We start from the raw sequence: 27028 nt of genomic DNA on the forward strand, positions 1-27028 counted from the left end.
AAAACAATACAAACAAGCTGTGTGGATGATTTAGACACAGGAGTAAAATTGACTCAGCCATTCAGACAACAGAATGTGATAAAAGGAACAGGGTTTTGGTCAAGATTACCATGCAAACGGATGTCCCTCTGAACAGGGTTAAATTAGGTAGTGACAGCATGCCACACTTGCCCAACAGCCTGATTTTTGCTGGTCATTAACACTTAACTTTTAGGTATAACTATGAAGTGAAATACACTACATAATTTTATATCTATAATGAGAAATCTTTATTTTGTGAAGAAACACATTATCTGATTTTTAGTCTGTCTAATTAAGGGGCAAACCACCAAACGGCTCGGGAATGAATAACTTGTTTTATTTGGTACATGTTCTAAGTGTGACTTTAATATTTTATAAAAAAAAGAAAATCACAAAATTTTCTTTCTGATATACATAATACAGAAATCTGAACTGCTTAATTCTATTTTTCTATTAACCTTCTTAACATCTTTATTTTCTATCTTTTGTTCAAACCTTTACTGAATGCTACCAAACCTGCTGCCCGAGTCGATTCCTCCGACTCATAGCAACCCTACAGGACAGAGTAGAACTACCCCATGGGGTTTCCCAGGAGCACCTGGTGGAGCCAAACTGCCGACCTTTTGGTTAGCAGCCAAGCTCTTAACCGCTGTGCCGCCACCAGGGCTCCACTGAATGCTACACATCCAATAAAATCACTTTTTGATGAAAAAAATGTTCCTGCATCCTCTCACATGCACAAAAAGCTTTCTCGTTAACGGTCAGCCTTCTACCTCTAAGGGTTCCCTTCAGAAGAAAACTATTTAACGATTTAAAACTTGAGTATTCCCCTGCAATTCAGAACCTGGTCTCTCACTTCACCTGTACTCTCATTTTCTACTTACTAGACACGTATTGATTTCCAAAGCAAAATACTACTCTTTCAAAGGGCCCTGTCAGTAAAAACCACTAAACTAACTACCTCTTTTACACACCTCTGAGGACTCTCTTTTTCTACACTCCACAAATCAAGTCTCTTAAAAATCGAATATCTGCTACCAGGGTGAGTCTATGAAGCCCAGCCCTCCACTGACCTTCATAGGCCTGGTGAACAAGGTTAAACAGTCGTTCCGCTTGTAATTTGAGCTCTGGGTCTCTGTGCTTGTCTGGATGGTACAGCATACACAGCCTCCGGTAGGCAGCTTTCAGCTCTTCATAAGAGGCCTACAAAAAGAAAAATTCCATCAGAGAACCACCAATAAGACTTAAACATTATCATGATCAGGATCAGCCTTGAAATAGGGACCTGTCAGCTGCATTACATGTTTGCTCTCTAAATACAGGATATAATGAAGTTATGCTTTATTACCTCAATAACGCTTCGTTTTTCTAGAGTTAATAAAGTGATCAATTATGTACATCAATAGGGACCATGTTTTGATGGGAAATGCTGCTATCAGATGGAATGAAAGCTTGTTTCTCCATAATGGCTTAATGTGTTTCGAGCTTAAACTTAAAACACCACAGAGATCAGCATACTTTCTAACCTAAGTTATTTAAAGTAAATCACGGCAATGAACTCTAAACACAGAATTTGCTCAGAAAGAAAAATATGCTACGTGCCTGTCATGGTTTGAATTATGTCCCCCCAAAAATGTGTGTATCAATTTGACTAGGCCATGATTCCCAGAATTGTGTGGTTGGCCTCCATTTTGTGATTGTAATTTTATGTTAACGAGGATTAGGGTGGGATTGTAACACCACCCTTACCCAAGTCACATCCCAGATCCAGTGTAAAGGGAGTTTCCCTGGGGTGTGGCCTGCAGCACCTTTTATCTCTCAAGAGATAAAAGGAAAGGGAAGCAAGCAGAGAGTGGGAGACCTCATACCATCAAGAAAGCAGTACCGGGAGCAGAGCGCGTCCTTTGGACCGGGGTCCCCGCGCCAAGAAGCTCCTAGTCTGGGGGAACACTGATGAGAAGGCCGAGAGAGAGAAAGCCTTCCCCTGGAGCTGACACCCTGAATTTGGACTTTAGCCTACTTTACTGTAAGGAAATAAACTTCTCTTTGTTAAAACCATCCACTTGTGGTATTTCTGTTATAGCAGCACTTGATGACTAAGACAGTGCCATTAGACAGAAATGCCACACATTTAATCAGCTTTTGTCAAAGAAGTTCAATGAATACTAATCCTTAAATTCAAAGACAAATAAAATTGCAAAACCAGCACACACCTCTAATTCGACCTCTAATTCCAAAAGGCAGCACACAAGACAAGCAAAAAGGCTGTTCTAAGTCCTTTCCCCAACACAGACAACTCTCTAATTCACAAAAGTAGTCCATTTGAAGGAGAAAAGGTGTAGCATACTAACAGGACAGATGTCGTGATGGGGAAAATAGGCATTGAGTGTGTTTTAACCACACAGAAGGGAGGACAAAGCTCAACGATAAAACTCGGCATCCTCTGCCTGCCTCACAGCCACCAAGAAGTTCCTATAAGCAGACTCCCTGAGAGGCCCCAGGAAAACTGCAGTCTGTTTGGCTGGTCCCTCATGTTTTTGAGAAGTATTATTTCTGATTTTTGGATTACTCTCAGAGACCATCTAGTCCCCTAGAGGTGATGTTGAATTGGCAACTCCATCAGGTGGCTTGTCAAGTAAAGAACCTTTTTATTCTTGGAGGCAACCCCACCATTTTGACAGCAGAAGTACGTTTCTGGGTCACTGACAACATGCCAGGGGAGCCCGGAAAATCAGCCATCTGGGCAGAGGAACGGGACCAAGTAGCCAAGAGGATGCTGAGGACTGACTGTACGCTAGGGTCAGGTCCTGGAACGAGGAGCAGCAGGGGAGGTCAACGAGACACTACTTATCAAGGGACAGAGGCCGCAAGGAGAAATGCTAACATCTTCCAATTCCAGGACTAACGAGGTTTTTCACCAACAGAAAAAAGTAAAACTTCACTGGACTTTAGTGGTAGTTTTTGGCATGAAATTTAAATATTTTATACAGGACTAAGTTATTCAGATGCTAGAAAACCAGGAAATTTATGCACATTCATCAGAGGTTTTAAACAAGGAATCCTGAAGAACTACAGGGGGAAGACAATGAATGTGACCAGAAGGAGATGCAGAGGACAGGAGGCCTGACAGTCAGAAGACAGTCACAGGTGCTGGAGAAGAGGGCTCCCTGGGGGAGGCCCGCACTCCCACTCCGGGCCCACGGACCTCTTATCACCTGCCTGGCCCGTTTCCAGTCTGAGGAACAGGTGGTTGGGGTGGTTGACCTCTGAGAGAGAGCCTTTTCCAGCTCTACCTTTGCCTGACTCTCATTCAGAGAAGAAACAGCTAGACCAGAGCCTCTCACCACTCCTTTAAACCAGGCCCATGACCTGCACTGCTTGTTTTAAACACAGGCACGTCTGCACGTCATGCTGTGTTAAATCAGGAGATCCTGGAAGGTTACTATTACCACTCCGTCGGAAAGAGGCCAAGGTTCTTACTGACTGAGCATCTTCATGCCTCCAAGGACTACGCAGACAGACTCTACCTATTCCAGCTCTATCTCCGTCTTCCACCTTCTCTTGCTGCAGCCTTTGGGAATTACATTATTGAACAAGACTTAGTGGACTCTATTCCTCCCCTTCCTCCATCTGGTTGGCTATCTGTGTGATTTACTCTGTGGTAATACACTAACCTTCCGTTTTAGTGGTTAAGAATAGAGGCTGTGGAGTCATATTGGATGCTTAGATACTGGATCTGTCACTTAAAAGCTTTGTGACTGTGGGCAGGTTACTTTTCTGAGCTTCAGCCTCTACATCTGTAAAACGGTATAACAGCACCTATCTCTCAGGGACAGCATGAAAATGAAATGAGAGCATGACTCTGAAGTGCTGCACAAAGTGCCCAACACACAGATAAACTTCTAAATGGTAGCTTATTTAAAGCCTCTTCCGTGTTTCCTGGTCTGAAAAATGTGAAGAACAGAGCCCACCTCACAAGAATTACTGAGGATTTAATGAGATAATACATGGGAAGTGCTTAAACAGTGCCTTGTGCATGGTTAAGAATTTAATCCTACTATGCTATTATTAAAGAGTCCTGGTGGTGCAATAGTTAAGCGCTTGGCTGCTAACTGAAAGGCTGGTTGTTCGAATCCACCCAGCAGCTCTGCAGGAGAAAGACTTGGCGATCCGTTCCCATAAACATTATAGCCCAGAAAACCATATGAGGCAGTTCTACTCTGTCACATGGGGTTGCTATGAGTAAAAAATCAACTTGACAGCACCTAACAACAACAGCATGCTATCATTATAGGTCCCTAAGTGGTGCAAAAGGTTTGTGCTTGACTGCTTACCTAAAGGCTGGTTGGTACTGGGGACGACAGGCCTGGAGATCTGCTTCCATAAACATCACAGCGAAGAAAACTCTACAGAGCTCAGTTCTACCCTGTAATACATGGGGTTGCCATGTCGGAATTGACTTGACGGCAACTAGCAACAACAACAACAACACACTATCGTTACTAAGAGTTCTCCATTTTGATGTCCTTTGGCAGCACATATACTAAAACCAGAACATTCAGAGTACATCATCCCAGTGCAAGGATGATGTGAATTATGAAGTTTATATCTTAGTTCATGTTTTTTTTTTTGGTCAGTTTGTGAAAATTCACTGAGCTGTACATTTATGATATGTGCACTTTTCTGTATGTATATTCTACTTTAATAAAAATACAAGGCTCCCTAGAAAAGATGGGCCCCAATATCTCCATCTCTGCATCTCTTCCTGTCTCGTCTTCCTCCCATAGGCTCATTTTCCCTGCCTCCATGCAGGACCACAGTGCATTGCTTTTATTTTTCTTTTAATAATTTATTTTTTTTTTGTTGAAACACAGTAGAACACATGCCAATTCAATAATTTCTGCATGTACAATTCAGTGACACTGATCACATTCTTCAAGTTGTGTAACAATACTCACCCTCTTTTTCCAAACTGTTCCTCCTCCATTAACATAAATTCACTGCTTCCTAAGCTTCCTATTTAGCCTTTCCAGTTGCTGTTGTCAATTTGATCCCATATAGATAGATCTTAAAAGAGCACGATGCTCAAGTCAGATGGCAGTACATTTCTCGCCACACTTACCGATGTGCCACCTGTACCAAAGCCTGTTGTTTTAAACAAATAAATAATAGTACTAATGGGCAAGTAAAATATATCTTCTCCAGGTAGATTTATCTGACAATGTAAAAGGGGCTAGTTCTTATCTAAACAGCCATTACAAATTATTTTCTTTTTGTAAATTTTAACTGTTTTTCCTAGTATCTAATAAAAGTTATGAGTGCAGGACTAGTAGATAGATTAGACTGGCTTTAGGTTGGACTGCTATTTCCTGGTTATTAACATTAAACTAGATGTCAAGGGAGTAGACTATCTAGTTCTACAACACCTTCTTAATCATATTAATAAATGGCTTAATGTGCTATTGATTAAGTAATAGAAACAAGAAGTTTCATTTTTAATAAATACCACATTCAATAAGAGGTTAGATTGGGTCTTTCATCATAATGGAATGGCTAAGGTCATGGGTTCGATATTTCATAAGTAATAACTTCTTTCACTATCATAAAAATACTGCTATCATTTAAAAAATGTAATACGGTATCATTAAAAGTGATACCTAGAGTTATATACTTATTTCTAAAATTCTATAATAAAATTAAGAGATGTATCATGCTTTAAGTTTGAAAAGTTTCATCATCTCATTCATCTGGTTATATTCCCACTGAAATGTAAATCTGTTATAAATTAAACCTTTATATGTCATAAAATTCATAGTAATCAGGTCCTCTGTCAACTGACCATAGAGTTTCGTGCTCTGTTAAAATGTTTAGATTAGATGCTATAGAATACAAAGATGAACTTCCTGCAATAAGGCACGACAAAGGAATAAAAGCATACGGAGTCAACTGTCTATATTTGCAGGCATCATTTATGTAGAAAATTATAAAGAATCTACAAAAAAGCCACTATAACTAAGCAAACTTAGCCAGGTTGCAGAATAAAAGGTCAACATACAAAACTCAATTTACTTCTATATATTAGCAGTGAAAAACTGGAAATCGAAATTTAAAAAGACATTACCATTTACAGTATCATCAATGAACATGAACTGTTGTTGCTAGTTGCTGCAAAGTCGATTCCAGCTCATGGCAACCCCCTGGATGTCAGAATAGAACTGTGCTTCATAGGGTTAAGGCTGTGACCTTTCAGAAGCAGACTGCCAGGCCTGTCTTCTGAGGCATCTCTGGGTAGATTCGAACCACCAACCTTTTAGCTGGTAGTCGAGCACTTAACTGTCTATACCACCCAGGAACTCAAACATGAACTACTTAGGGGTAAATTTAACAGGTATGTATGTGTAAGACCTGTACATGTGAAACTACAAAACATAAAACACTGCTGACACAAATTAAAGAAGACCTGGTGCCAGTTCTTCCCAAAGTGATCTATAGCTTCAATGCAGTCAAAATCCCAGCAGGCTCTTTTGTAGAAATCGACAAGTCAGTTCTAAAATTTATATAGAAAAGCAAAAGGTACAGAGCAAAAATAAACTTTATTTTCCAAGAATAGCCAAAATAACTTTGAAAACAAAACAAAACAGAGGATTCACATTACCCAATTTAAAGACTTAGTATGTGCCTACAGTAATCAAAACAACGTGATATTGGTGAAAGAAGAGATATATAAATCAATGGAACAGAAGAGAGTCTAGAAAGAGAGCTCCTACATATGGCAGTTCTACTCTGTCCTATAGGGTCACTATGAGTCAGAATCAATGCGAAGGCAACAGGTTTGGTTTTTGGGTTTTATATGGCCAACTGATTTTTGACAAAGGTGCTAAGTAATTCAACGGAGAAAAGATAGTCTTTTCAATAAATGATGGTAGAAGTGAACATCCATATGCAAAAATATGAAGCTTGACCATTACAATGCATCATATACAACAATCAACTCAAAAGAGAACATAGACCTAAACGTGAAAGCTAAAACTCTAAAGTTGTCTAGAACAAAACAGGAGAAAAATCTTTGAAAACTCAAGTTAAAAATTCCTATATAGGGTAATAAAAGAAAAACGTCTGTGAAACACCTATCTGATAGACTTGTGTCTAGAATATAAACAGATCTCTTACAACTGAATAAGACAAACCACCAAATAAGTAAAAGACTTAAACAGAAATGTCACCAAAGATACACAAATGGCCAAAGAGCACTGAATATCATTAGTTGTTGTTGTGTGCCATCTCATAGCAACCCTATGACAGAGTAGAACTGCCCCACAGAGTTTCCTAAGTTGTAGTCTTTATGTGAGCAAATCACCAGGTCTTTTCTCCCTCAGAGCTTCTGGGTGGGTTCGAATTACTTACCTTTCGATTCGCAGCCAAGTGCTTAACCACCGCGCCACTAGGGCTCTTTCTCATTAGTCATTAACCAAGAAAAACTAAACTCGTTGCCATCGAGTGAATTCTGACTCATAGCAATCCTATAGGACAGAGAACTGCCCCATAGGGTTTCCAAGGAACGGCTGGTGGATTTGAACTGCCAACCTTTTGGCTAGCTGCCCGTCTCTTAACCATGTGCCAGGGCTCCCATTAGTTATTAGGGAAATGTAAATTAAAAACACCACGAAATACCACTACCTACCTCTAAAATGGCTAGAATTAAAAAGACTGAGAATACCAAGTGCTGGTGACGATGTAGAGCAAAAATAAACTTTATTTTCAGAAATACTGCCATCAGCATGGAGATAAACGTGGCACTAGTTCTTTCTGTTCAGAACAGTTAAAAGAAATGAACAAAGTAGTAGGTTTTTCCTAATCAAATTACCTTTTAAAAATATCTTAATTTTTCTTAGCAGAAACATATACATCATGGATAAAATGGAAAATATAGATAAGAAAAATGTATTTTAAACTAAAAATTGAATTATTCTGTAATACAAAATTTTTTTAATGCAATCAAGACCTTTTTTTGTTGACCCACTTCATCAAGTCCTCTAGTTGTACACACTTCTCCTGACTCTAAAACATTAAGTTCTGACTACAAGACTTTGTCCGTGTTCCCCTACCTGAAACATTTTCTCTAGACTTGAGTTTTTCTCTTTACCCTGCATGTATCTTTGAACTCAGCTTGATCACATAATGGAGTTTGATGGAAGGATCTGAGTCGCCAGCGTGAATTAGTTAATGCATGTTTTGTTTTTTCATCTCTCTTTTTAATTGTAGTAAAGTTTACACAACATAAAATTTGCCATTTTAACCATTTTTGAGTGTACAACTTGGTAGTGTTAAGCACGTTCACCAACTGTAGAACCATCACTACTATCTATTTCCAGATCTTTTTTTGCTATTCCTAACAGCAACTCTATACCCATTAAACACTAACTCCCCGTGACCACCCCCACCCGAGCCCCACCCATTAGCCTCTACTCTACTTTCTGTATAAACTTTCTGTATAAATTTGCCTGCTCTCCATACCTCACATAAGTGAAATCATATATTTGTCCTTTTGGGTCTGGCTTATTTCATTTCACATAATGGCTTAAAGGTGTAATATAATTTTGTAACCTATGTTTTTCACTTAAAAGTCTTTGGTGTGTGTGTGACTATTTTTCCATGCCATTTTAAATGGCTGAACAGCATTCCAAAACGCGGCAATAATCACACTTTAAATAACAATCCTCTATTAACAATTTCCCTTAGTTTTTAAAAGGCTGCAGCGGACATATCTATAACTAAAACTTTGCACATATCCATGATTACCTTTTTGAAAATAAGTTTCTAAAATTGTTGCATTAAAGGGGATGTATCTTCGGTCTTCCACTTTAGTCTGCTAAACTGCTCTCAGAAAGTGTTTACCAGGTAATTATTCTAACCTTAAATTTTAAATTTTATCAAGAGAATATATAACAAGAGTTTATAAACAGAACTACTAGGCTTATAACCAAAAATAGCAGTCCTCTGTCCCCCTCCTCCTACCCTGGATCCCACTCCTTAGATGCAAGCACACTCAACTGTTAGCTTTTTTTTTTTTCTATTCATTTTCATGTTTCTAAATAATATGCTTATACTGCAATTCTTAATTTTTAAATTTTAGGCTTAATCTACTCATTGTGAGAATTTAGTTCTCATCCACTTCCTTCTGCTTCTCTTTTCCCCTATTGTTATCAAAACTTTAGGTTAAATCAATATACAAACAGAATACTATGCTTATACTTCTTTTCTTAAACAACTTTTAATTTTTCCTGCAGTTAACAAATGCCTCGTTTTCTGTTTGCTTTAGTTTTCTATGTACCTATCACTAATTCATCTCTAACTCCTCAAGAGACTTCTAATATTCCTCTCAATGCAAGTACATCAAGTAGTCCATCAATTCCTTTTTCCCCTAGAGCTCTCTGCCATGCACTGGTTGCTAGGCCTGATGAATACACTTCATCCTAGGATTTCATGGCACCATCGTCCTGGGAATTCCTTTGTATCTTTCCTGGGTTGGGTCCCCTCTTTTCTATACGCTATGCTTTTTTTCTCTCTCTTGGTTTTCTTCCTTATTATTATGGAGCTCAACCTGCAGCAGTTTCCTTTATAAACGGTGGATGAAAGGAAAAATTTTTCAGACTTTGCATATCTCTAAATGTTCTTATTCTGCCCTTACCCTTGGTAAATAGTTGGCTGAGTATAGAATTCTGGATTGGAAATAATTCTTCCTCAGAATTTTTAAGGTATTGCATAACTGCTTACAGTACTGCTGGTGAGACATCTATCGTCATTTAGATTCCCAATGCTTTGTTTGTAACCTGAGTGTTTTCTTTGGACACTTTTAGAACCCTCTCTTTATCCTATGATTTCCCTCAGTATGGATCCTATTTATTTACTTATTTTCCATCCATTGTGCTAGTTACTTGATTGGTCCTTTTCATCTAGAATCTTACAGCTTTTAATTTCAGGAAATTTTCTTGTATTGTTTTATAAAGTCTTCCCCTTCATTTTATTTTGTTTATTCTCTATGTTGATCTAATTTTTAAATTTTACTTTCTTGGAGATTTCCTCAACTTATCTTCCAGACCTATATAATTTTTTTTTATTTCTACCATCTTATTTGTAGTTTCTAAGAGCTCTTTCTTTTTTTATGTATTTCTTTTTAAAGTATCACCTTGTTCTTATTTCTTGTATGTAATATTTTATTATCTTTCTGAGAATATAGTTTTTTTTTGAGGTTTTCTAATCGCTACATTCTCTGCTTCCTTTAGTTTCTATTTTCTGTTGGCATGGTCTCAAGTTTTAATACTGGAGCCTTTTCTCAAACATTTGATGTTCCCTGGCCATCTATTCTTATTTAATAATAAGATACTAACAAGCTAATTGGAAGCTCTGTATGTATGAATAGGCCTTGTCATCTGATGGGTTCTCTGTAAAATGTTTGGGAGGGCACCTGGAAGTTTCATTTGGCAGACTCCCAAATATCAGAATCTACAAGTCTTTTCTTTTTGATAGATTAGATTTTTCAGAGATGAGCCTGGAGAACAAATGGAAAAAGCTAGAAGACTCACCATGCAGGGTGGGAACTTCAATCTATCCCGTTTTGGTAGGGCCAGGCAGTGTTTCATTCTGCTGTACATATGGTGGCTATGAGTTGGAACCGACTCGATGGCACCTAATAACACCACCACCACCATTCTTGCCCTCCATTGTGCCAAAAAAAAAAAAAACCTGCTGCCGTCCAGTCGATTCCGACTCACAGCGACCCTACAGTGCCAAACTCACTTTGCCAGTAGTCTCTAAACTGTCTGGGTCAGCTTCTCAAAGTTGGGCAGTCTATGGTGCTCTCATCAGCACTGAGTACTATTACTTTAAGAAATCTTTGTCAATCTGGTAGGCAGAAAAAAAAGTACCTTCCTTTAATTTACATCTTTTTACTAATGAGGGTAAATATTCTTTCGTGTATTTATCTGCATTTTAGATTTCTTCTTTTATGAAATAACCTGTTTGTCTCCTTTGTATTTCTTTTCCTATTAGGGCATTTGCCTTTTGTTTATCAAATATATTGCAATTTTTTTTTTTTTTTAGTTCTTCAATGGCAGTCACGTTATTTTTTTTTAATGTTTCAAGTTTTTTCTTTCAATAAACAGAAATTTTTCATTTTTACAGAATCAAACCTAACAATCGTTTTTTTTCTGATTTCTGCTGTGGTGTTTAGAAAAATCTCCTAACTCTAATTTCATTATATTTGAAGATGCTGCTGTATTTTCATTTATTTAAATTATAGGGATAGAGATCATCTTTGGAATCAATTTGATAGCAGATATTCAAAAAGTATACTGCCAGTCTGCTTTTATTTTTTACCTTCATTTCACAAAGAAAGCTTGTATACCATGAAGAACAGCAGCATGTCTGAACTATAATTTTATTAGTCAGGGCAGGATAGGTCAGTGGTTCTCAAAGTGTGGTCTGAAGACTCCTGGGAATCTCTGAGATCCTTTGAGGGAGACCACGAGGTCAAAACTATTTTCATAATTATACTAAGCTGGTATTTGCATTTTTATTTTCATAAGTATGCAGTGGAATTTTCTGGAGGCTACACGATGTGTGATGATATCATTGTTCTAATGGTTAATGGAAGTATACTTGTGTATTCTTATGTATTCTAGTTAAATTTCTAGGGTGGTAGGTGTAGAGTATAAATAGGGACGTTTTCAGAGAGTAACTCAATTGGTTCTCAGTTCTTCTATGGTGTTCTTACTAGCTATCCTTGGTTATATCTGCTATAATATCTATCTATATATCTGTAACCTCATTATTGTTCAATACAGCTATTTTGAAATCCTTAAGTTTTTCTTGTGCCTATATTGAAATACAACAAGTGTACTTTGTGTTTTGTTTTACTACAATAGTTTACCAATTATTCAGTTTTAATTTTCAATTAACTATCTATAGCTATAATCCACATAAACAAAAGCTATTTGGGGTTCTCAATAATAATTTAATAATGTAAAAAGGGTCCTGACACCGAAAAGTTTGAGAACTGCGAGGCTAGGTGATAATCTGATGACAAACAATCCAAAAATCCCAAAGGTTTATTTCTCCCTCACTTTACATGTCCATCTTGGTCAGCTTGTTCCCCGCTTGGCAGTGCCCTCAGGTTGACAGAGCACTTACCTTTGTAACAACTGCCAGTAACCAAGGCAGAGGGAGGAGCACGAGGCCCTCTGGATCACACTGGCATTTAAATGCTTCAGCCTTGAAGCCACGTACATCACCTCCACTCACAACTCACTGGCCGGAACTAGTCACACGGCCCCGCTCATCTGCAAGGGAAGTGCAATCCTACCATGTGCCAGCGAGCAAAGAGCCAATAATGTTTGCTGTATAGCACTTACAGCTACCACAGTGATGATATTTAATTCAATACTTAAAAGGCTTAACAGAGCATGCAAGTAACAACTTAATTATACCTCATACTTACATTCATTGTAGGAATAGTTAAGCAACCAGGTTTTTTGTTGCTGAAGCCTATAATTTCAAACTCAAACTTGTCGGCTGTATCTACACTACCGTTTTTCAGCAACTAAGTCCCCACAAACTACAGTCTATTGGATTTTGGGAAGTTTGCCTAATTACCACAATTGAAGATTCAGTACTGTCCGTATGTTCCACAATAATCTGATTGAAATAAACTGCATCAGCTAATAAAAACCTGTAATTTTTTTACGATACTTGGTGCTCATACAATTTAAAGGAAAAAGCAGATTTCAGAGCTAATTAACAGCAAGACAGCATGGTTGCTTTGTGCTGAGTGAGAGCTGTTTCATGGAGAGAAAGGATGTTACATATTATTTGGTGTCATTTAGCAGATACTGATTACACTAAAACATCAAGCCACTTACTCATAAGGCACTAAAAAGCAACTATTGAGTTGGACTCGCTAAAATGTCCTCTTTAATTCTGTAAATGCTCCAATGACACAGTCTGAAGCTTCACACGATAAAATCCCTCTCATATACAGCCCTACCATATTCTGATGTCATTTTTCCTGCTTAACATAGCCTCTACTTTTTTCACTTGCACATGGAACACCTTTGGAGGTCTGGAAATCAGTTCCTATATATAGGGTCCATCTGCAAACAGTAATAGATGCCAAAAATGTATCTGGACTCTCCCTACCAAGTCAAACATGTGCAGGCTGCTGCACTGAATTATTCTGCCAGACCCATCTTTGTAAGGAATGTTTCAAGTAGAACAGGATTGAAAGTGAGTCTAAGCTATATCTGGAGTCCTGAGTGGTACAAATGGTTAATGTGCTTGGCTGCTAACAGAAAGATTGGCAGTTTGAGTTCACCCAGAGGTGCCTTGAAAGAAAGACCAGAGCATCTACTTCCAAAAGGATCAGTCACTGAAAGCCCGATGGAGCACGGTTCTACTCTGACACACATGGGGTTGCCACGAGTCGGAATCGATGCGATGGCAACTGGTTTAACCTATACTATTGAAAAATTCAGCCCTATTTAATTGACAAAAGAAAAAAAAACTGTACAAAAATACATCTAACCCATCTGAAATGATTTATTTTTACAAACATTACTGGTGCTAGTACAAAAGATGATAAACAAGCAACCTTTTCCCACTGCAATAAAGAAACAAAGAGGAAGATAATCAATATCTGCCAAATGGAAAAAGGACAAGCCCAGCGAGGGAAAAGCTGTTTTTTCATCTTCTAATGCGGTATTCAGATTTTTGGACTGAATCTCCATAGGCCGCTGCCTTGCTCTGGAGCCCAACCATAAAGGTGATTGTTTGGAATTTGCTCTCTTTCTCATGAACCTTACTTTAGACAATTTTTCTAAGTGAAAATTTAGATTTACTAAAATGATAACTGGTATTCCTTCCAGTAGTAAGTTCCTCTAGAATAATTTGATTTCTAAAATTGCAATGTGTTTCTCAAGAATACTGGTATTACATAAAGTAAAATGCACCTAGATACAGTGAGTATGGCATTAGCCATATATCATTTTACATACATCATTTCAATTCCATAAGTTAACTGAATGCCAACCCTGCTCTAAGTACCACAGAAGGTAGAGAGAAACGATATGATCCCTGCCCTTAAGGAGATTACAATCTAGATGACCCCCGCCACCCCCTAAAACCCATATATAAATGGATCTAACTAAACAGTATAAAACAGAAATGCTAGTATTAATGGTGTGGAAGTCAGCTCAGGGCAGTCAGAATGCAAAGGAAACTTCCTGGAAGCCAAAAACCCCTTGCCGTGGAGCTGATCCCGACTCATAGTGACCCCACAGGACAGAGCAGAACTGCCCCACAGCATTTCCAAGCTGGAATCTTTACAGAAGCAGACTGCCACATCTTCCTCCTGTGGAGCGGCTGGTGGGTTGGAACTGCTGATCTTTTTGTTACGAGTCGAGTGCTTAACCACTGTACCACCAGGACTCCTTCTGGAAGCAGTAGGGGCTAAATGGGAATGCAAGGGTGGAGGATGATTTCTTTCGGTGCCAAAGATGGCTTAGGCCATTTCAGGGAAGAGAATGTCCTAAGGAAATGGATGGTGTTGGGGGGCAGAGAGACAGAACACTGACTAAACTGGGAAGAGTAAAAGCGTTATCAGCAGGCAAGAAATTAACCTGGCTATCCATCCACTGCTACACCACTGGTGGCGCAGTGGTTAAGCACTTAACTGCTAGCCAAAAGGTCAGCAGTTCAAATCTACCAGCCGCTCCCCGGAAACCCTATGGGGGCAGTTCTCTTCTGTCTTATACGGTTGCTATGAGTTGGAACTGACTCGATGGCAACGGGTTTTTTTTTGTTTTAAACCCATCCATCTGTTCATTCATTCAGCAAACATTTGTTAAGTACCTACTATGTGCCCAGCAACGTACTGGGAGTATCATGGTAAATAGACCACATGGAGCGTACCTTCTTTCCAGTGCAAGAAGCAGATCATCACCACAAAGTAAATAGAGAAGAAAATACATAAAACATCTAACTCATACCAAACCTGTTGTCGCTGAGTCGATTCCGACTCATAGCGACCCTGTAGGACACAGTAGAACTGCCCTATAGGGTCTCCAAGGAGCAGCTGGTGGATTCAAACTGCTGACCTTGTGGTTAGCAGCCGAGCTCTTAAGCACTGCGCCACCAGGGCTCCATCTAACTTATAAGAGGCTTTAAAAACAGAGCCAGAGTCTGACCCTTGCCCAATAAACAACAGGAAGCCACAAGTTTTCTGGGTCGGGAAATAGTATGCTCAGTACTATTGTTGGAAACCCTGGTGGTGTAATGGTTAAGAGCTACGGCTGCTAACCAAAAGGTCAGCAGTTTGAATCCACCACCCGCTCCTTGGAAACTCTACGGGGCAGTTCTACTCTGTCCTATAGGGTCACTATAAGTTAGAATCGACTTGATGGCAACGGGTTTGGTTAGTACTGGTTGTTAATATTAATTTCGTGCAGCTTAACTAAAACAGATAAAAACCAAACCAGAGAGATTTGGGAAACGACAGCAGAAATTTAGAGTTGAGGCTGTGAGGCTGGTAGAAGTTGAAACGGAAATGAAGGGATGAGAGTGAGCTGAGGTTTTGAGAGGATTCATGGGCTGAGGGGATCTATGGGACAAGCACCAGGGGCTTACTTACTGAATACTAAAGAGGAGGAAAAAAAAAATCGAAGTGCACTCCAAGAGTTTTGGCTTGAATGCATGGGTTAGGAAGAAACTGGGAGGTAGCTGGGCTTGGGAGGAAGGTGAATCTGAACATCAAGGCATAATGTCCAGAAGGCAGCAAGAGATGTAGGGCCAAAGCAAGAGATTTAAAAAAGGCCAAGGAAGCAAGGGCTGAACCTTGGGAAATGAGTACCTAAGGAGAATGAGAAGATGAAAAAGGAGGACCAAGAGAGCACAGCGTCACAGACAAAGGGAATTTTAAGGTCAGTGCCGTCACATGCATTTGTATAGATTAACAGCTTACAGAATACTTCCACCAGTACATCCTCATTTAAGACTTTGATACTCATAAAACTTCTTGAGGTTAGTATTAGAATCCCCATTTTACAGATAAAAACACAGATTCAAAAAAAGTCAATGACTTGTCTAAGATTGAGAAGGAGTTTACCTGGTATGGACACCTGACCCGAAAGCTGGCTAGAAACTAATAACTTAAGTGGCCTGGTTCAAACTAAACTTTGGTTTACCTACAGAGAGGAAACAAATATTTCCAACACATATATCAGATAAACAATTCATCCAAATTATATAAAGAACTCCTACAAATCAATAAAAACATTCCTTATTAATTTTTATGCTCATGATACTAATAAAAATATACTGGCATTTACTTTACATGGTAATATGCCCATTACTGTGCTAAACACTTTACACGCATTCTTGCGTAATTCTTTTAACAGCCCTGTCACAGTAAACAAGAAGCCCTGGTGGCGCAGAGGTTAAGTGCTTGGCTGCTAACCCAAAGTGGGTAGTTCAAACCAGCTGCTGTGGAAGAAATATGTGGCTGTCTGCTTCCATAAAGACTATAGCCTTAGAAACCCCATGGGGCAGTTCTACTCTGTCCTATAGGGTCTATGAGTCGGAATTCACTGGATGGCAATAGGTGTCACAGTAAAATTATTGTTTGGATTTTACAAATGATATGCTCTGACAGGTTAAGCAACTTGTCCCAGATTATGCTCCTAGAAAGTCAATCTCAGATCTGACTCCAGAGGCTATGCTCTTAAAGCCACTGTTTTGGAAGCTCCACCACCATTTTTGGCCGTTTCAAATAATCACCAACAAATGCTCATAGGGGGCTTAACATTCAAGGTACTGGGCTAAGTGATTTCAGCTGTCCTTCTCTAAAACCCCTGAGGTCTATCATATCTTTGTTGAGTATAGGGATGAGAAGAACACACTCTATTTCAATCATTTTGGAAGTCTGCCTCCTATGGCCATTTCAGGACTCTTCACTTTGAAAGGATAAAAGCTTAGGAGAGAAATAATCAAACCATGAATGAGTCAGAAAAACTAAGCAGAAGCTTGCTCAAACAATTAGAAGTTTTTACAACTAGGAGTAACCTGAAACCTGAGTAAGTTCTACCTAACATAGAGGGAAAAAAAACGATAAAACTTACAGAACCCATTACTCTTCAACAGACAATGTAAATTCCAAAAGGATTAGACAATTAGTAATGACAGAATCCTAAATACTAAAAGAAAAAAAAGAAGAAGAAGAAAAGGCAAGGCACACATAACCTTTAAGGTTGATGAAGGGAGAGGAACCATGTCCTCCACTACACATCTCTGGTGACAACAGACCCCAAGAACAAATGGGCCAAAGGAATAGAATTCTGATTCCTGATCAGAGGTCATTCCAAGGGTTTAGGAAATATTGTCTTACCATTGTAGTACAATTTTGTTTTCAATACTCTTCCCGGTCATGCCCGTATATTTATTTGGTGCCCCTGAGATGCAACAGTAAATAAAAAGGCCAGGGTCTTCGGGAAATAAGCTCCACAGCTCCTTTCTGGGTCAAAACTGATGGTTCAGATCCTATCTGCACACAAGGTTTGGCTTATTTTTCCCTCAAAGCTTGACCTTCTATTTCCTCTCATGTGTTCATCTGTTATGCTCCTGCCCACTCACGCAGACTTCTCTTGGTTTCTCTCTGTTGGCTTGGCATTTTTACCACTGAAGAAAGCTCCTGCAAACAAGAGTGCCCCTGTCATGTGCCAAAGTGCTCTGAGAGTTCAGGAGTCAAACAGGACTCCAGCAATCAGGCCATCATCTTGGAGATGGCTCTACCTCAAACTATGAGCTTCTCCAAGGGGTGGGATCTGAATAATGGTATGCCACAATCGTCGTGAAGGAGCAGCAACATTCCCAATGACCTTTATTTATTTATTTATTTTTGTAGTTTAAACGAAGTTTACATTTCAAGTTAGTCTCCTATACAAAAATTTATACATAATTGCTATGCGACCCTAATTGCTCTCCCCACACTGTGACAGCACGCTCCTCCTTTCCACCCCGATTCCCCATGTCCATTCAACCAGCTCCTAACCCTCTCTGCCTTCCCATCTCACCTCCAGACAGAAGCTGCCCGTTTAGCCAATGACCTTTTCAAAAACATGTGTGCCCTTTAAAAAAGTGTATGCTATTTTATTTATTCATCTCTGTTAGCAGTCTTAAATCCTTTCATGAACAAGGTAGGGTATGAATAAAACACGTAAGTAAAATTAAAATCAAAGTTTACTTAAAGTAAAACTAAAATTCCATAGCCATGCAAAACATGTTGCTTGTGTGTCCCATATTTCCTTCTCCATTGTTTTATTACTGAACTCAGAGCAAATACAAAAGCTCTCAAATGAAGTCTCTTTAGGAAAGCAAAAAACAAGAGGTATTTTGATAGATAATGCAGAACTAGGGCATTAAAATTTCAAGAAGCAATTGTTTCAAATGCCCAAAGCAGAAAGGCAATAACTGGCTTATGGTTCACTAAAGAAACACATTTTTATATTTAACCTCATGGTGTCTGCTAATTACATCATGAGACAGCACTGATATTAGCCCGGCATCCTCCACAGCTCCACCCCACTCACACGACAGACCATGGGCAGCCTCTCTGAACCTCATTTCCTGCTTCTGTCTTGCTGTCTGTCACTGGTGGCAGAACTTTTGCCTCTCACGAGGCTTCTCTCCTCTGCCTGGCCCCTTCAGAGATGATGGGTCACCACAACTGTGTCTTTGGGTCCCACTTTGTCTTTATCCCAGCCACTGCCTTTCTGGATTATCCCCTGGCTCTGCACCCTACCTCCATGCTTTAGCCCCAACATCAGGGAGCCCCCTCTTTCCCCACCCCAAGTCAAACTCAGGACCATGCAGAAGCAAAGTTCAGAGAGAACCGTCTTTGGCAGAGAAAAAACTCAGTATTTTGAACAGAATAAAGAAAACTTCAGGAATTTAAAACCTAATGCTTAGCACAAATTCTGGCCAGAAAACAAAGCAAACCAAGGCTTTCTATGTACACGTATGTCTTTTTAAAATAAGCAAAACCTCATGCTTATCAAAAGGAGACCTGGTGGTGCAATGCTTAAGCACTTGGCTGCTAACCAAAAGGTTGGTGGTCCAAATCCACCCTGTGGCTCTGCAGAGAAAGATCTGGCCATCTGCTTCAGTAAAGAGTATAGCCTATCTTGGGGGACATCTAGGTCAACTGGCATAACATAGTTCATAAGAAAATATTCTATATCCTACTACTTTGGTGAGTAACATCCGGGGTCTTAAAAGCTTGCAAGTGACCATCTAAGATACATCTATTGGTTCCATCCTGTCCAGAGCAAAGGAGAACAAAGAAAACCAAAGACTCAAGGAAAATATTAGTCCAAAGGACTAATGGACCACAGGAACCACAGCCTCCACCAGTCTGAGCCCAGAAGAACTAGATGGTGCCCAGCTATTGCCACAGATGGCTCTGACAGGGATCACAAGAGAGGGTCCTGGACAGAATGGAAGAAAAATTCAAATTCACAAAAAAAAGGCCAGACTTACTGATCTGACAGAGACTGGAGGAACCCCCAAGACTATGGCCTCCAGACATCTTGCCAACTCAGAACTGAAGCCAATCCCAAAGTCCACATTTCAGCCAAAGATTAGACAGGCCTATAAAACAATAACACACGTGGGGAACGTGCTTCTTAGTTCAATCAAGTATAGAAGATCAAATGGGCAACACCTGCCCAAAAGCAAAGATGAGAAGGCAGGAAGGGACAAGAAAACTGGACAAATGCACATGGGGAACCCGGGGTGTAAAAGGAAAGGGCGACAGTGCTGACACATTACAAGGATTGCAACCAATGTCACAAAACAATTTATGTATAAGTTTTTGAATGAGAAATTAATTTGCGCTGTAAACTTTCACCTAAAGCACAATTAAAAAAAAAAAAGATTATAGCCTAGAAAACCCTATGGGGCAGTTCTACTCTGTCACATGGGGTCACTATGCATCAAAATCAACTCAACGGCACCCAACAACAACATGCTTATCAAAATCCAAGAAATAACAATAAATATATTTTTAACTAAAGACCTACGCACACCAGGCACTTTATACACATCCTCACCACACAGCACGCTCCAACATACATGTTATCCTGGCTCACGGGAAGTGCATAATATATTACCTGCTACCTGAAGTCAAAGAAAACGAGAATCAGAAAAGTTAAATGATTAGCCTAGAATAAACTCCTAGAATAGAAGAAATGAGATTTGAACACAAGACTATGTGGCTGCAAAACCACAGTCCTTCCCCATGCTATGTTGCCTCCCTGAAAACATTTAACCAGTGATGCCAATCTGGTTTTAGTGTGCCCAGTTAATGATAAATCATACCACCACCCACCCAGTGTGAGGCAGGGTGGCAGATGCTGGCTGCACTATGTAAACAGGAAACCCAAAAGGCTAGAGAATCATTAAAGATCAGGAGTCTTGTTTACAGCAGAATTTGGTGGTTTTGCCTAGTGACCTGCTTCTCTCCCTGGAATACAAATTTAAGGGGCTATTTTAAAGTTTAAAAACTTGGCAAGGGAGATTATAAATCTGATTTCTGACATTTCCTATATGGCTCCAATTGTTATAAACATATATTATGTATATAATTTTTAGACAGAATTCCTTGGTTTTGTCTCTCAGGTTGCTTCCATTTGGGATTTCTAGGGAAAGAAAGTCTCTGAACTCTAGTGAACTTTAAGAGCTTTGAAGATACTCTCACAGGTGAAGAGGATGTTGTTACTAGCTATACTCAAATGGCATCAAGATCTGGAATCCAGAGTAAACAGGTAAACGTGATATCGCACATGTATGTAAGAATTAAGATTACTTCTACTTTTCCTCAACTGACTCATGCTATTTCAACTTCAGATTTGACTTCTGATTTCACACACAAAAAAATTATTCTAGGAACTATCAACACTGGACGTCACCTTCAGAGGTTCTCTTGTAGTGGAATCCTTAGAGAAAATCAGGACACCACACATGATGGCCACATTTTATACTCAGTTTGTTGGCAAACATAACACAAAATGATTTAGGGAAGACAGCACATTCCATAGGGACTTCACATACAGGGATTTCATCTATAGCCATAAATACGGGAGGCGCCTTCACTCTTTCAGAAAAGTAGAATGGTTTTTAACAAGTAATTCTTTGGTTCTCATCCACCAAGCCAATAACAATGACCCATAAAAACCCACTGCTGTCGAGTCGATTCTGACTCACAGTGACCTTATAGGACAGAGGAGAACTGCTCCATAGGGTTTCCAGGGAGTGGCTGGTAGATTCCAATGGCCAACCTTTGCTTAGCAGCCAAGCTCTTAATCCATGTGTTACCAGGGCTCCAATAACAACGACAGGCCCTAAAATTCCAGGAGTTTCAAAGCATGCCTTTGAAAAATGTTTACCTAGGACTCTGGCTAAGCCTATTATCGTAGATCTTTTTGATCATCTGCAGCTGCCAAAGTTCAGTGGGCCTGGTAAATAGGTAAATGACCGTTCAATTACTGATAACACAGACTAAATATGAATGAGTGATGAGAAATGCTCATTTCATTTACCACTTTACTTCTAAGAACTATAAATGAAATTAAACAATAACCAGCAAGACAATTTGTGGTACAGTGAATTAATATGGTCCTTCTAGCTATAGTCTTTGTAACTCCCACCACATGACTGGGTGGGACTATGCAAATGAGGTGCTTGTGGCCCACCAAGGGGATTGGACAGCTTGCTAATAATGTAAATAAGGTGCACAGCACGCGTGGGGGTGGGTGGGACCAGGCAAATAAGGTGTATGGAATTCTAACGAGGGGATTGGTCAGTTTTCCCACCCTTCTAGGCTTAAAACAGAGCAGGGAGGGGCCTATTACAACCAAGAAGAGCAGAGAGCAGAAAGCATCCTTTGGACCTAGGATCCCTGTACTGAGAATCTCCTAGACCCTAGAGACACAGAGAGAGCTAGTGGCAGAGAAATGGCGGCAACAGAACCCAGAGACTGGTGGGAGAAGATGCGGTGGGCTTCCTGGCCCACGCAGCGATAAGAGTTGAGCACCTTCGAGCAGGATGCTTGCTGGCAGAGTGGGAGCCTCTGGATATTCGGTAGAACTAGGCTTGCCAACCCACGGAACGAGAGAGCTGAGTGCCTCTGGCCAACGCTTCCTGACGGTGTGGAGTGGCTCCAGGCACTTGCTGGCAGAACTAAAGAGCTTTGTAACACTTGCCCAAGCAGGGCAAGGGGCAAGGGCCAAGGGCCAGAGAGAGGACTGCCTGCCGGCATGGCTGAGAAGAAGCTGTCCTGACAGAAGAACTCTATTCTGAGTTGATCCTGATCCTGAATTGTAACCTGTTACTTCCCTAATAAACCCCATAATCGTGAGTATTGTCTGTGGGTTCTGTGTGGCCACTGCCATGAATTATCAAACCCAGCAGATAAGTAAAACGTGCCGTAGGGAGGACGGCTGGTGTCAGAATTGGTAAAAAGGCTGCAGACTAGACATGTCTGACCTCTGCCTCATAGGATATCAGCCTTGGGCTGCTGTTGATGCTGACAGAGATTCTCTCTCCCCCTCGTGAAGTTAGAGGTCAGATGCTGCTGCCATGCCATTTTTACAGTTTCATTCAAAAGAAAAGAAACTAATAGCCAAAGAAATGATTTCCCCAAAGCCATAAATCAAACCCACTGCTGTCCAGTCGATTCTGACTCATAGCAATCCTATAGGACAGGACATAGTAAAATTGCCCCATCGGGTTTCCAAGGATGTAATCTTTACAGAAGCAGACTGCCATATTTTTATCCCATGGAGAGGCTGATGGGTTTGAACTGGGGACCTTTGGGTTAGCAGCGAAGAAGTTAACCATTCTGCCACCAGGGCTCTTTACCCAAAGCCATACTAGTGATTAATTATAAATTGAGAACAAGAACACTCAAGTACACTGTGGTAGCCTAACAAGAGCTACAATTCCCAAGAATATTTCATTGGATGTTTTCATAGTAAATAGTGGCTAGTGTATTTGAGGGATTCTTATGTGGCATGCCCAAGGACACAGTACTAGAACCTGCAGCTCTGTAGTCTGCGGAAAGCAAAGGAGGCAGTACAACACACAGGTCAAGAGCTGAGTTCCAGTTGGACTAACTACTTTTAAATTCAGGTTCTTGCACTTTCTAGTGGTGTGACTTTGGGCAAGTTACTTAATCTCTCCCTGACTCAGTTTTCTCAATTGTAAATCAATGAGTCTCATAAGACCTACTTTATAGGGTTGATGTGAGAATTAAATGTGCTAACGTAATATCTCATTCTTACATTCCTTTTAGGAACAGTTAAGCCACTAGGGTTTTTGTTGCTGAAGCCTATAATTTCAAATTCAAACTTGCAGGCTATACCTACATTACTGTTTCAGCAACTAAGTCTTCACAAACTATATTCTATTGGATTTCGGGAAGTTTGTCTCAGAACACATACAGCCAGCTTTGCCTAGGATAGCAAAATTTGCTAGTTATGATCATCACTGGTACACCTGAGAGATGGACTTGGGGATTCTCTAGCAAGACTGGTAAGATCGGGTCCAGCAGCTTGGATATAACTGACTCACTTTATGACCTGACCTAGGAAGCCTTCTCACCTTACATGCTGATCTCGACTCTACTCATCAAGAAAGGAAAGTGATTGGGCCCCTGGTACGTGCCACACACGTGTGAGGCTCTCTCGCACTATCTTTCATTAGGCGAGAAAGCAGGATGTAAGCACTTGCCCTGTGGAAACGCGCGCGGACCCTGACGCTGTTCTATGGCACATCTTTCCTGGCCAGGAGCTTCTTCCTAACCTGGGGTCTCCAAGTGGAAGGCAGTATGTCCGAGAGGCTCCTCCTTCAATTTCTGGACAGCCGCCTGGGGAGTGGGGGGGATGATGGAGGGCACAGGACACGTGCGTCTGAGCCTGGGCCCACTTCAGAGGCAGGACGTTCCTATGAAAGACTCGGGGTACCCGACAGACCCCTGAGGAAGGTCCCTGGTGGCCTTGACCTTGGTGTCTGAGACTCAGTTTGCCATCCTACTGGCCGGGGGCGGTGACACAGCCCCACAACCAAGGAGGGGATGTGGGCCGAGCATGGTACCAGGTCGCGGGGCCCTGGGAACCCCACTCTACCAGCCATCACCTCGGGGATACTGTTGCTTCCTATGGGTACAGGGACCTCCGGCCTTGTTTGGACACAGCCCACGCGGCAACCGGCCGCTGAGAGCAGGGGCAAAGGCTGGCCCGGGCCTCTGCCAGCAAAAGGGTCGGGGCAGTGGGGACGGCTCCGTCGGCCAGCGGTCGCGCACGTCAGGCAGGGTCACGCGGCCATCCCGCCGGGCTCTGGCGACCCATGGAAGGGGCGGGGCGGCCGCTGCCAGCCGGGCCCCTTCCGAACAACCGGGCCGGGTCTCAGTCCCGACGCCGACCCGCCGCAGGCCTCACCTCCCTACGCACGTTCAACAGCGAGTAATAATCTTCATTGTCCAGCTCCTCCTCGCTCAAGGCCGTCGCCATCTTCGCAACCTTTCACCCTGGCAAACGGAAAAGGCGGTGCTCAAGAGGAACCTGCGATACGCAGCCCCGACTGCGCGGACCGTGCCAGTCGCGCCATAGCGGCCTCTGGCGTTGTGGAGTTGCGCCGCAGCTACCGCGCCCGCGCTGAAAGAGCGCGCTTGCGCTCTGCGCCCCCGCGCGGCCGAGGACGCTCCACGTGCAGCCGACCAGCGGTGTGATTGCACACCTGGGGACCTAAAATTCCAACCATGAAGCCCCAGGGGTTTTCCTAGACTAGAAAAGGAAACTCAGATCTGGGAGGTTGTCATTTGAGTACCGCGGAGACAGGCCCATGGGACCTCTCGGGTTTCTTCTCCCGCGGGCCCCCAGCCGGAGCAGGAAGCACGAGGTGCGTCCAAGGTGGCCCCAGTGCAGAGCGCGTCCAGAGCCCAGCTAACCCTACTCGGGCCGCGGGAGGCCCCTGTTGGCCCCGCTTGCCGGCTTCTCTTTGCACACAGAAACCTCCATCTAGAGATTTGTTCCTCCCTCCTTTGTCTTTATCCTTTCTCGCGGCCACCCAGAATCCTTCCTGCCCAGAGGACAGGCCTCCTCATTCTAGTTTTTCATTATTGCTGTCTCTATAGGAGGCCTGGTCATTTTTCTGCTGCTTACATGACGAGGCAATCCACATTTGTTTTCTAATCTAATTGTCCATGGCAGGTGTATATATACCTACAGTCCCTATTGCAGCGTTATTGTGTACATTTCTACTTCATAATTTAGCAGTGGAGCCTAATTGTTTTCAACCAGGTGCCTGCTGTTTGGTGCGTTATTAAAGGTGCCTTGGTTACAATTATCTAAATAATTTAAGTGTCTTCAAAACGATGCAATTATCAATAGGAGGTGGGCATACCCCTGCCACCCGTTTGGTTCATGCTGACCTGTACCAATCTTCATCATTTCTCAGGAACGCTTGTTGTTTCTTAACCAACCATCGGTTCAGAGCCATCCCTGTTGCCCTTCATAAGCAGGTCCCCTGGGAAGCCCCCAGACACCTGTGTGTGGATTTGAAAAGTTGATTTCTTTCTCTTCCTAATTTTTGGCCAGATGTGCACCATATGGGCCTGTGTGATGTCCCTTCCAAGTTGCCCAGCCCTCTTAGGATCCTTTGGCATGAGACACTTAGGTGTGCTGAGCAGGCTGTTCAGGAGTGTTAAGTCAGTCTGGAACAGACTGTCAGCCCAGGTTGTAAATTAAGAGCTATTTCTTCAGCTGTGTGAGGCTTCCCCACAATAGCTTTCACAGTCGCTCATGTTCCATCAGTTATTTCAGCAATTTTTATGGGCTTTTATTTTTCTCCTTTGCAGAGCTGTGATTTCGGCTAAACTGCATGCTGACATTTGCTAGTCTTTAAGAATTTCATAGAGAGAGGCTGGGAAAAAACCTACAGTGTTGAGACATTCCTTTTTTCCTTAGGTTTGCAGACATTAATTGGGCTATAATGCTCACTTGGGTAGAGAAGTTCTTTGCCATCCCTCCTCTGCTTTGGAAAACACTGCCTCAAGAAATTACATAAAGAGAACATAACATATGTTTCAGTAGGCCCAGGTCTGTGTTTGTATGATTGAGAATGACCTGGTTTTTATCACCACTCAAACAAGATAAATACTGACTCAGGGAGGTTCTGCATTTGTCCTCTCTTGGGCCCACGATATTTTGTGGAAAATGGTTGTGACAAATGGAAACCAAACTTAGATACACCACAGGACTGAGAATGTATTTACTTCAGAGTTTGGCTCTTTCTCCCCTCCAAAAGCCCTAATCTGTAATGGGCAAAATAATGGAAAACAGAGCAGTAAAAATGTATCACTTAAAACACACATCCAACAAACTACTCATCTTAGAGCAAATAACAAAACTCAGCCGCTTTTAACTCACTGCTTTCCGTTTTTCTTTTTATTGGGTAAAGCCACAAAGCAATTTGTAACTTAGCTGTAAAATAAATCCATATATATTTATACTCATATATTTATATAACTATATGTGTATCCACCATCTGTCCATCAGTTTGTCATACTGTAGTGCTGGATGCTACCAGTATTTCAAATACCAGCAGAGTCACCCATGGTAGACAAGTTTCAGCAGAGCTTCCAGACAAAGACAGACTAGGAAAAAAGGCTTTGCAATCTACTTTAAAAAATTAGCCAGTGAAAACCCTATGGATCACAATAGAATATTGTCTGATGTAGTGCTGGAAGATGAGCCCCCTAGGTTGGAAGACACCCAAAATACACAGTGGCTGCAACAATGGACTCGAGCATACCAATAATTGCAAAGATAGTGCAGGATTGGGCAACATTTCATTCTGTTGTACATGGGGTTCCCGTAAGTTGGTGCTGACTCATCAGCAGCTA

General features: G+C 41.3%; 1 protein-coding gene across 3 annotated transcripts in view; it reads right to left on the reverse strand.

Annotated features, from left to right (window-relative positions):
* The window catches only part of DNAJC11 (DnaJ heat shock protein family (Hsp40) member C11), a 74993-nt gene extending 50254 nt beyond the window's left edge, over positions 1-24739 (reverse strand). The window contains exons 1-2 of one of the 3 annotated variants that reach the window (XM_004385125.2): positions 24564-24739; positions 1095-1224 (exon numbers count right to left, since the gene is read on the reverse strand). In XM_004385125.2, coding sequence (XP_004385182.1) covers positions 1095-1224; positions 24564-24635 — 202 coding nt within the window. In that variant the 5' untranslated portion in view covers positions 24636-24739. Of the gene's footprint in view, positions 1-1094; positions 1623-24563 lie in introns of those variants that run through there. The other 2 variants (XM_004385128.2, XM_023739373.1) reach the window with 2 other exon arrangements.
* Positions 24740-27028: the final 2289 nt, after the last annotated feature.

This window comes from Trichechus manatus, unplaced genomic scaffold, assembly GCF_000243295.1.
Source record: "Trichechus manatus latirostris isolate Lorelei unplaced genomic scaffold, TriManLat1.0 scaffold00133, whole genome shotgun sequence".
Classification (NCBI taxonomy): Eukaryota; Metazoa; Chordata; class Mammalia; order Sirenia; family Trichechidae; genus Trichechus; species Trichechus manatus.